At 53.9% G+C, this 11,605-nt stretch overlaps 1 protein-coding gene across 1 annotated transcript; it reads left to right on the forward strand.

Moving 5' to 3' along the window:
- Positions 1 to 800: 800 nt before the first annotated feature.
- Positions 801 to 2,319, forward strand: LOC149525683 (uncharacterized). Its single transcript, XM_089776239.1, has 2 exons — positions 801 to 1,596; positions 1,792 to 2,319. The coding sequence occupies exons 1-2, from the start codon at positions 1,047 to 1,049 to the stop codon at positions 2,211 to 2,213; spliced, it is 972 nt and encodes a 323-aa protein (XP_089632365.1). The 5' UTR covers positions 801 to 1,046; the 3' UTR covers positions 2,214 to 2,319.
- The last annotated feature ends 9,286 nt before the right edge of the window (positions 2,320 to 11,605 follow it).

Below are 11,605 nucleotides of genomic sequence, written 5' to 3' on the forward strand. Positions count from 1 at the left end.
ACAGCCCTGTGCCGTACAACACTCATCCCAGGAGCCATTGGCGACTCCAGCACTCCCTCTGAGCCCACTATGCTGCCAGCACTCCTGCAGCACTCTCGGCTGCCCTGGCCAGGGACAAAAGAGGGCACTGGCCTGGACTGGTGTGTAGATCCTGGACCTCATCAAGGTTTGGGGTGAGGAGACCAGCCTCCAGGACTGCCACACCAGGAGGAGATATACTGATGTCTGCAGCCATATGATCACCAGCCTGGCCGAAAAAGGACACGTGGACTCTCTACCAGGTCTGTGTGAAAATAAAAGGACTCCGTCAGGCTTCCAAGGCCAGGGAGCAAAGTGAATGCTCTGAGGCAGCTCCTCATACCTACTGCTATTACGAGCAGCTGGATGCCATCCCGGGAGTGGGGACAGTCACCCCAGCAGTGTCACTGAGTCTGTCTATGACATGCCCCGAGTCAACCTCCCGAGGCTGAGGTTGTAGAGAAGGAGGCGGAGGCGGAGGAGGAGGAGGAGGAGGAGGAGGCGGAGGAGCAGGCCAACCAGGACACCATGCCCGCCAGCCAGGAGCTGCTCCTCAGCCTGGAGCCAGTCCCCATCCCCCAGGATGTCTCCTAGGCCTTGGATGATCCTGGAGAAGGCAGTTCAGGTGAGTTCTATAGGGGTATGTCTACACTAGAAAGTTAGTTCGAACTAACGGATGTTAGTTCGAACTAACTTTCCTAGGTGCTACACTAGCGCTCCGTTAGTTCGAACTTAATTCGAACTAATGGAGTGCTTAGTTCGAACTAGGTAAACCTCATTTTCCGAGGACTAACGCCTAGTTCGAACTAGCTAGTTCGAACTAAGGGCGGTGTAGCCCTTTAGTTCGAACTAGTGGGAGGCTAAGGCTTCCCAGGTTTCCCCGGTGGCCACTCTGGCCAACACCAGGGAAACTCTATTGCCCCCCCCCCGGCCCCGGAGCCCTTAAAGGGCCACGGGCTGGCTACTCGCTTTGTGCCAGTTGCAAGGCTGCAAGCACCCGTGCCTGCACAGCCTGCACCTGCCACAGGATGAGCCAGCCATCCGAGGGCTCCCAGCCCTCCACTGCTCCCCAGGACCAGCCTGGCGGCTCCCGGGAGCCTGCCCGGGGGCGCAAAAGGCGGGCGCCCGCCTGGTCAAGTGCGGAGATCGTGGACCTCATCGAGGTTTGGGGGGAAGCCTCCAATGTCCACGATCTCCGCACTAGCCACCGGAACGCGGCCGTCTACGGACGCATGGCTGCCAGTCTGGCCACCAGGGGCCACCAGCGCAGCCGGGAGCAGGTGCACTGCAAAATAAAGGACTTGCGGCAGTCCTACTCCCGGGCCTGCCTGCCAGGGGCCGACCCGGAGGCCTGCCCCCACTTCCATGCCCTGGACCGCATCCTGGGGCCTCATGCCGTCCCTGCCCCCCGGGACGTGATTGACCCCGGGGCAGAGGGACCGCTCCTGGACACCGAGGAGGAGAAAGAGGGCTCTGAGAGCCAGGAGCCTGCCGCCAGCCTGCCCAGGACCCGGGACCCCCGAGGCACGCCACAGAGCCGCTCGCCTGCATCGTCAGAGGCCGGGGAGGCGTCCACCTGTGAGTACCCTCGTGTTCCCCTTATGTGTACAGGGGGCTGGGGCGAGAGGGAGCCCCGGGACCATGCGCCTGGGCCTTGCCCACCACGGAGCAGCAGCTGGGGATCCTGCAGGGGCCCTGGCCTTGCAGAGGGGATCTGGGTTTCACACACCTGGGCCCCTGGGGAAATTGACCGCTGGTCTTCTTGCACCACAGCTGCAGCACCTGGGCCTGCAGGGCGCACCACCCCGCCTGCAGCAGCCGCCCGCGCCCGGGCAAGCAGGACAGCCAGGAACCAGGAGGACTACCAGAGGCGGCATCTCTGGTTCCTGGACCGACAGCTCCGTCTCCAGGACCACTGGGTCCAGGAGGACCTCAGGCTGCGCCGGAGGAGTCTGGAGGCCCTGGAGGAGCAGGGCCGTGCCCTGCGAGGCCACCTCCAGAGCCTGCTGGACCGCTTTCCATTTCCTCCTCCCCCTCTTGCTCCCCCTCTTGCTCCCCCTGCTCCTCCTGCTTCCGCTCCTGCTTCCTCCACACCCCCTGTCCCCTCTGCCCCCCCCTCCACAACCATTCCCCACCGACGCCCCCGGACCCGCAGTGTGGCGAGACGGGAGAGGCAGCCGGACTCCCACCCCTGAGCTTTCCTTTCCCTTCCTCCCTTCCCTCCCCTCCCCTTCCAGCTCCCTCGTCCCAGGTTTCCCCCTCCCTTCTCCCACCTTCATTCCTCCCTCCCCCCACCCCAGTTCTGTGAAATAAACAGATGTTTTTGTTTGAAAAACAGGTGTCTTTATTTGACAGTAGGTAGGGAGGGGAAAGGGGAAGAGGAGGGTAGGGTGGAAGAAGGACCCAGTGGGGCATGCAGGGAGAGGTCAGTCCTCCTCCTCCACCTGGAAGCTCTCCCGCAGGGCTTCCCGGATCCGGATGGCCCCCCGCTGGGCTTCCCGGACGGCGGCGGTGCGGGGCTGACCGTAGTGTCCAGCCATGCGGTCAGCCTCAGCCATCCAGGCTGGCAGGAAAGCCTCCCCCTGCGCTCACACAAATTGTGGAGCACACAACATGCCGCCACCACGGGAGGGATGTTGTGCTCGGCTAGGTCCAGACGGGTGAGGAGGCATTGAAAGCGGGCTTTCAGTCGCCCGAAGGCCCCCTCCACCACGATGCGGGCCCTGGTCAGCCTGGCATTGAAGGCCTGGCGGGAGGAATTGAGGTGCCCCGTGTAGGGCTTCATGAGCCACGGCTGCAGTGGGTAGGCGGCATCCCCCACCAGGCAGACGGGCATGTCCACGTCCCCGACCCTGATGTGGCGGTCGGGGAAGAAGGTCCTGTCCTGCAGCCGCTGGCACACAGAGGAGTTCCGGTACATCCGTGCGTCGTGTGCTTTGCCGGACCAGCCCACATTTATGTCCGTGAACTGTCCCCGGTGGTCACACACGGCCTGCAGGATGACGGAGAAGTACCCCTTGCGGTTGACGTACCGGGACGCCTGGTGTTCCGGGGCACGGATGGGGATGTGCATCCCGTCGATGGCCCCCCCGCAGTTGGGGAAGCCGAGGGCGCTGAATCCCTGGATGACGGCATCCGGGTCGGCGAGGCGGACCACCCTGCGGAGCAGCACCCGGTTGATGGCCTTGACCACCTGCGGAGAGAGACACAGCAAAGCGCCAATCAGTGGGGCGCCCGGGTGGCTGGGAGCGTGCGTGTCCTGGCAGTGCCCCGCGCCCCACTCCCGGAAGCAACCCCCCTGGCGGCGTGTAGTACGGCTGGGACAGCCCGACCCCTCCGGTGCGGGGCGCTTTCACCTGCTCCCGCCCCCCCTTTGTCCCTGGGGCGGCCCATCCCCTCCTCGCAGCCCCCCTCCCCCCCGGCTCAGTGGCCGACGAGTGCCGTACCTGCATGAGCACCGCTCCGACGGTGGATCTCCCCACGCCGAACTGGTTCCCGACGGATCGGTAGCTGTCCGGCGTGGAGAGCTTCCATAGGGCGATGGCCACCCGCTTCTGGAGGGGGATGGCGGGTCTCATGCGAGTGTCCCTTCTTTGCAGGGCAGGGGCAAGCCACTCGCAGAGCTCCAGGAAGGTGTCCCTCCTCATCCTAAAGTTCTGGGTCCACTGTCGGTCATCCCAGCGCTCCAGGACAATGCGGTCCCACCAGTCGCTGCTGGTGTCCAGACGCCAGATGCGGCGGGGCACGCCAGTGCCAGGGCGCCGCCACAGCTCCTCCACGGCCCCCAGGCGGCCAGGCGGAGAGGCAGGGGGCTGACGTTCCCCAGGTGGTGCCAGGCAGCCTCGAGCCATTGCTGGCAGGCTTGCAGCAGCAAGTCCAGAACGTGCACCAGAAGGTGCAGGGCGAGCCGTGGCTCCATGTTGCCACCTGCGGCGGCCCCCCCGAAGGGAAGCACCGACACAGACGGGCACAGAGACCGACGCTTTGCTGTCCCTCGGCGAGGTTGGCAAGCAAGCAGGAAAAGCTGAGAACCGGCTGTCCAGGGGGGTCCCTTTAAGCACGAGCCTCAGATAGCCTCAGACAGCAGCCACACAAAGCAACTGCTGACCTGATGCCCTGCCAGAACCGGTTTCAACTGCCCTTAAATGCCCCCCTGCGTCCAATCAGTGTGGACGCGCTAGTTCGAACTAGCAAAACGCTAGTTCGAACTAGTTTTTAGTTCTAGATGCGTTAGTTCGAACTAGCTTAGTTCGAATTAACTAATTCGAACTAAGTAAGTTCGAACTAGCGCTGTAGTGTAGACGTACCCTAGCTTTCCCTGTACACATGCGGGAGCAGGTGGCAGGCTGCGAGAGGGCTGCGCTCTCCTTGCTCGGCCTTCTTGGCATGTGGGTCGCACAACAGTCTGTGCACATGGAGCACCAGTTCAGAGCACTCGGCTCCATGAGGCTCTCATGATGCTCTCCCAAGGTTCCAGGACAGGCCTGCCTCACCCCGGACTCTGTGGTGGGACACCTTCCCATGTGAAGCCACCACTAAGGAGTCATGGAAACACACAGCAGTGCTGCACATGGCACGGGCTCATGCCAACACTCGGGCAGCATTCACTCCTGGTCAAGCGTAGTGATACGGAGGAGACAGATCTTGTGCAAGGAAGCCTGCCAGGGCGAGGAAGAGGAGGGAACCCCAGTAGCACTCTTTCTGGCAAGTGGCCTCTGACGCTCACACTCACATCCCCCAACACCCCATCCCTCCAGCGGGCAGGGATAGATGTTCTTTCTCTGCAGGATGTTGCACTGCTGGACTTGGCATGTGCAGGACACAGAAGGCGGCCAAGTCGCCCTGTCTCCCACCCGCGGGCTCCTGGCCTGGCCGTCACCTTTCCATGCCTGCTTGTCCCCAGGACATGGCTGTAGTGATGTTCCCTTGGGATGTCCATGCCCTTGCAGGAAGGTGCCCACTGTCTAGGCAACATATGGCCTTGCTGAAAGCACATCACCATCCTCTGAAATGAGACCTTTGGTGTTGGCAGAGAGACTAGGGCTTGTCTTCATACACAGTGTCTCCTGGGATGACTGCCCTTGTCACTTTTTTTGGAAGTATGTGAACGTGCCTTTCTATGCATATCATATGTATTTTTAATTCTTTACATGGGGAGAAGATCAACACTTTGAGTTTTAAAAGGCCAAGCTAATTTCCCTATCAAGAGGAAGTGGGGAGAAAGTGGCCTCTGTTGTATATTTTTTTTCTCATCCCCATATCTTGGGGGGCCTGTTGGTGGCTCTGCAGAGACCCAGAGCTGGGGCTAACTGCTATAGCAGGGCTACTCAACATTAGAAGCCCCGGGGACCACAATGATATTCATAGCACACACCGAGGGCAGCAACTTAAGTGTGGTTGCATATACATGCCAATATATGCAAATAGCTTCTTCACACTGACGGACATTAGTATGATTAAGACAAGACTACACAACACACAGACTCCATTTAAGATAGATCTGCTGATATTAATAACATGCAATATTTACCTGATTTCCACCCATCTGACAGCACTTTTAATGAGCAATGGCAGTCCAGGAATTTAACTACTAAAACGCATATCAACAGAAGATCATTATATTGACAATTTTTTTGTTTTGGCTTCAGTATAGTCCAGGAATTTAACTACTAAAATTTCTACATTTAACTAAAACACATATACTCTTGTGTTCAGCCAACAGGTATTTCCTCTTTGTTGCCATTTTTAATGCTTCTTATTCAAAAGAAAATTTTATATCAGTGTCCTGGCCATGAGGAATGGGCAGCAGCCTGGGGACTAAGGGGTTAACTACGTCTTCTGTACCTAGTCAAGTATCTGCTCAGGAAATAGTAATGCAGGTAGGGATTTCAAACTGGGACAAAGGATTTTTAAATTTTCCCTCCTTTGTCTCTGAGCCAGTTTTGCTCTATAGATACTGAGGGAGACAGAAGACACATCTCTCTCCAAGGTTATGTCTAGACTACATGGCTCCGTGAACGGAACTATGTAAACCAGTTTATCCGACATAGATAAAGAAGCGGGGATTTAAATAATCCCCGCTTCATTAAAATAAATATGGCCGCCGTGCTGTGCCGATGATCAGCTGATCCAGCATTGCACAGTAGTCTAGATGCGGATCGGTTGGCTGGGGATGCCTTTGCCGACCGATCTCTTATGCCTCATGAAAAAAGGCTTACAGGATCGGTCGGCAAAGGATACCTCAGCCGACCGATCCGCATCTGTGCCAGATCAGCTGATCGTCGACACAGTGTGGTGGCCATGTTTATTTTAATGAAGCGGGGATTATTTAAATTCCCGCTTCTTTGCCTATGCCGGGTAAACTAGTTTACATGGCCCCCTCGATGGAGCCATGTAGTCTAGATATACCCCAAGAAAAAGACTCTTCATAGTATGCAAGTAGGGTAAAGTCTAGATAAATCTATCAGGTTTTATTGTTTTCTGGTTTGGGAATTTGGATCTGATAGTAATAAAAGTTCTTTCTTTTTTTTAATTAGCTTGGTATTGGTTCATTTCTGTGTTCTGGAAAATCTGTCTGTGGGATCTGCATACCTCTGATGAGGGGACAGCAATCACAAACAACAGCTTGTATTTTCCACTTTTATTTTCAAGCTTTTTGAAGAATTTGGGGTGCCCTGGGGTTGGTTTCGAGTGTCCACCCTGCTTATGGGTTCAAAAGCACTTGATGGTGGCAGCGGATTCCCCAAAATCCAGGTATTAGTATTTTGGGGGAGTTTTTGTACCAAAGCCTGTAGCGATCAGGTTTGGGTTAATCTTGTGGGCCCGCCACTTCTGCATTCATTGTGCCAGAGTGGGGAAAAGCATTGACATGGTGGCAGAGTGGTGGGATCATTTTGAGAACCCAGGACTTTAAAAGGATACAGGTTTTTCTTTGAGTAGTTGCAAGCTTTGGAGTTTTTTTCTCTTTTCTTTTTTTGTTCTGTTGGGGTGTGTCTAGACTACATGGCTCTGTCAATGGAGCCATGTAGATGAGTTTAGTAGCCATAGGAAAATGAAGCGACAATTTAAATAATCGCCGCTTCATTTACATCAAAATGGCCTCTGCGCTGTGCCGATCAGCTGTTTGATGGCACAGCGGGGCAGTCTGGACGCACCGTGGTTGACAAAGGAAGCCTTGTGAAATGAGGTTTACCGGAGAGGTCAACAAAGACTTACGTTGTCATCCGCGACGCGTCCAGACTGCCCTGCTGTGCCCCCAAACAGCTGATCGGCACAGCGCGGTGGCCATTTGATGTAAACGAAGCATTTCCTTTGTCTAGTAAACTCATATACAAGGACTGTAGTCTAGACACACCCTTGGAGTCTTGGGGAAAGACACAAAGAAGATTAACCTAAAGCCAGATACTCCAACACAACCAGTTTGTTTTTGTTGTAACTTTCGGGACAACTGGATAGCTAGGCTAGAATAGGGCAGGGAAAGAGCCCAGTACATGGTTTTGTGGTCAGGCAAAGTAGCCTGAGAGCAACCAACCCTTCCTAAGCAACATCCTGAGGTAGAAACAGCCTCATATCAAGGCAAGATGTCCAGCTTCAGAGAAGATTCACGCCCCAAGGAGGGGAGACAGGAGTGTGTTCCTGCCAGCAGACCTCTAACTAAGGAAGAGGAGGAGTTCTTATGACAAATGCTGTGTTTGGAGGAAGAGACAAAGAAAATAGAGGACAAGATAAGTCAAGCAGAAGCGGAAGCACAGGCAAGGATAGCTAAAGCAAAGGTCACATTTGAAATATTGAAAGCTAAGCAGCCAGACACTCCAACTGCAACTAAGCACCCTGCTCCCACGAATGTTCCAATCATTGTTCAACATCCCAAGGAACTCCAGACCCAGAGAGTGGAAGAACACCAGAGACTATATCCTCTCATGAGGTCAGTGTATCACTGTGTGGTTATGGGGCTTGATTATGGCAAGGCAGATCTGTGTAACTGGGCTGATATTTCAACCCAGCCCCAAACCATGTATGGATGCAACTCTTCTGTGTTGCCTGTAGCTAATAGGGAGGTTTGTGAAAGGGATGAGTGTGATTCTGAGCAGTTGTCTGTGGCTAGTCAGTCCTACTGGGACCAAGGTTAAAGTTGTTTTCAATGTTTGCCTGAGGGAGGTAGCAATGTATCTATGCAGCGGTGAGTAAAGTTTCTGCATGTTTGCATGAAGTCTCAGAGGTGAGGCTGGAATCAGAAACAGGGCAGGGAGAGCCCAGTGATCAGGGAAGTGTGTCTCTGGAGTGGGTGGCCAGAGAGAAGTTTTAGCTGAGGAAAAAGATAAAGTTCTGGCAAGTGATGAGTTGTTGGCTGGTGAAGTTTGTGAAATTGAACTTGCACACGCTAACCATAATTTGTGTGAGGGTGCTCAGTGGGAGCAAACTCTGTGGGTGTAAACTGGCAGCTTGGTTTTTGGGAGGGGCAGTGTGTCAGTGAAAGAAACTGCCTCAGCAGCCAGGCGTGTCCTCTTTTGGCAGCAGTAGCAGTATGATCGTGGGGGAAGGGTTTCTTCCCAGGTCTTTGTCTGCAGGAGGTGCTTATCAGCCTGAAATGGCTGAGGACAGTGCTGTGGGTCCAGATTTAGTTCTGGGGACAGCTGAAGCCCAGAAAGGAGAGGACCCTAGGTCTGTGTCTGCTGGGGAGAGTAGTGCTGTAACTGGGGGTATGTCTACACTACCCCGCTAGTTTGAACTAGCGGGGTAATGTATGCATACCGAACGTGCAAATGAAGCCCGGGATTTGAATTTCCCGGGCTTTATTTGCATAAGCCGTCCGGCGCCATTTTTAAATGCCGGCCTGTTCGAACCCCGTGCCGCGCGGCTACACGCGGCACTGGCTAGATAGTTCGAACTAGCAAGCCATTCCGAACTATCTGTACACCTCATTCCACAAGGCGTACAGATAGTTCGGAATGGCTTGCTAGTTCAAACTATCTAGCCCGTGCCGCGTGTAGCCGCGCGGCACGGGGTTCGAACAGGCCGGCATTTAAAAATGGCGCCGGCCGGCTTATGCAAATAAAGCCCGGGAAATTCAAATCCCGGGCTTCATTTGCACGTTCGGTATGCATACATTACCCCGCTAGTTCGAACTAGCGGGGTAGTGTAGACATACCCTGGGGTAGGTGTGGTCAGTATCATGTTAGGATCCCAGGTGCTGAAGCAAAGGCTTACCTCTGTTTTGGCTGCTACCAGACAGCTTTATTGATCAATAAAGAACAAAGTGAGCCAAACGTGACCCCAACAGAGCCGGGTCCAGTAAGGCTGTTCAACACAATCAATCCTAGAATTTTATACCTTTAATCAAACAAGTCTGATGTCAGGGCAAGAAATCAAAGTGAACTTCAAAGAGGAATTATTATCAGCAAAGAAAGAAACAGGTTTTAGGGAGTAAGGGCGTCTGCTTAAAATAATTCATTAACACATTCCAACAGCGCATTCTTCTGGCCTCTCCCCACCTCAGTGAAGGCTAGTTCACTCCTTCTAGTATACGTGCAGACACAAGAAACTGAAATGGCTTTTGTTATACAGAATGGCTTCTAGCTAAATATGAAATGGTTTCCACACAGGGTAGATCTACACTGCAATGCTATTTCAAAATAACTTTGCTAGCATCTACGCAGCGAAACCGCTATTTCGAAATTAATTTGAAAGAGCGAAGTGCTTATTTCGAATTTGGTAAACCTCATTCCACGAGGAATAACACAAAATTCGAAATAGCTATTTTGAAATAAGTGCTGTGTAGACACTTATTGAAATAGGGGGCCTCCAGCCTTCTCAGGGTTTCCCTGGTGGCCACTCCAGCCTCAACCAAGAACGCTCCTCTCCCTCCCCGGCGCCCTTAAAGGGGTAGACTCTGGCCACAGTGCCTGTGCCAGCTCCAAGTCTTCTGGCCTAGAGCCAAACAGTCTCTGCCCGTGACACAGTGGCCCTAAAACATGAGCCAGGAAGCCACTGGCAGCCAGTCCTCCACCACTCCCCAGGACCAGTCTGCCAGCCAACAGGAGCCTGCCAGGGCTCCGAGAAGGTGGGCGCCTTCCTGATCCAGGGTGGAGATCATGGACCTTATTCAGGTTTCGGGGGGGGGACGCCTCCAAAGTTCATGATCTCCACACTAGATAGAGGAACTCAGCCGTCTATGGCAGGATAGCTGCCAGCCTGGCCACCAAAGGCCACATGTGAACCCAGGAGCAGGTTTACATGAAAATCAAGTTGGTCCGGTGAGACCCCCACTCCTGAACTTCCCCTCCCCCTTCTTCGTTTTACTTCCCCCTTCCAGGTTCCTCCTCCTAGGTTTCCCCCTCCCCTCTCCCACTCTCTTTTCTCTCCTCTACTGCCTCCTTTCCTCAGTCTCACCAGAGTTTCATCCTCCCCACCCCAGTTTTGTTAAATAAAGAGAGTTTGTGTTCATGAATTTTATTTGACATCAGGAAGGGGGGTTAGGGAGGGGTAAGTGGAAGGACGTGAGGGAGGAATGAGGCACAAACCCCCAGTGGGGAAGAGCAGAGAGGCTCTTAGTGCTCCTCAGGGTGGACACTATCCCGCAGGGCCTCCTGGATACCGACAGCCCCCCAATGGCCCTCCCGGCTGGCAGCCTGCAGAAAGTGCAGCCAGGCTTACAGCAACACCTTCACGAGAAGCACCAGAGTGCCCAGGCAGCTCTGGCTCCATGTTGCAGAGTGCTGTGGTGTCACAAGTGAGGGCAACCAGTTTAAGCAGAGACAAAATGCTTTGCTGTCCCTCATTGAGGCAATCAAGCAGGGAAAGCTGAGAACTGGCAGTTCAGAGGGGTCCCTTTAAGTCCAGGCCTCAGATAGCCTCAGGGAGCAGCCCAACACAAAGCAACTTCTGATCTGATTCCTGCTGGACCTGATTCTGGCTGGCCTTAAATGCAATTCAGCATCCACTCAGAGTGGAAGCGGTATTTCAAAATAGCAAAACGCTATTTTGAAATGCATTTTGTGTCTAGAAGGGTTATTCCAAAATAAGCTATTTCGAATTAGCTATTTCAAAATAACGCTGTAGTGTAGACATACCCCCAGAGATCAGTCTGGACGCTCTCTTTTGAAAAAGCCCTGTTTGCATTCAAGAACGCCTTTTCTCGAAAGTGCTCTTTCCACAGTCGAAAAAACCACCGCGTTCTTTCGATTTAATTTTGAAAGAATGTGGTGGCAGTCTAGCCACGGGGGAAGTTTTTTCGAAAAAAGGCCACTTTAAAAAAAAAAAACCTGTAGTCTAGACAAACAATGGCTGAAGATAAGAAAGAAAAGATTAACACCTATATGCAAACTTTGTTTGAAATGTAATCATGCAAATGTCCACCTAGTATCAACACACACACATCAGGCTTCCCCCTTCTCCTCCAAACAGTGGATTGCAGTGAGACAGACACCCCAGACAAACTGTCCCCTGACTCCACCTCACTGCACGATGCCAGCACTCAATCCCTCCCTTTACCCCACCCACCTCACGCAGTCAGCCTCTTTACATCCCTCTGCCCAGCGCAGGGGCAATGACCAGCCTGCTGGGTCTCTGCCTCTCTCTGCTCTGCAAA

This window comes from Pelodiscus sinensis, chromosome 1 (genome assembly GCF_052426305.1).
Source record: "Pelodiscus sinensis isolate ZL-2025 chromosome 1, ASM5242630v1, whole genome shotgun sequence".
In the NCBI taxonomy this organism is placed as follows: Eukaryota; Metazoa; Chordata; order Testudines; family Trionychidae; genus Pelodiscus; species Pelodiscus sinensis.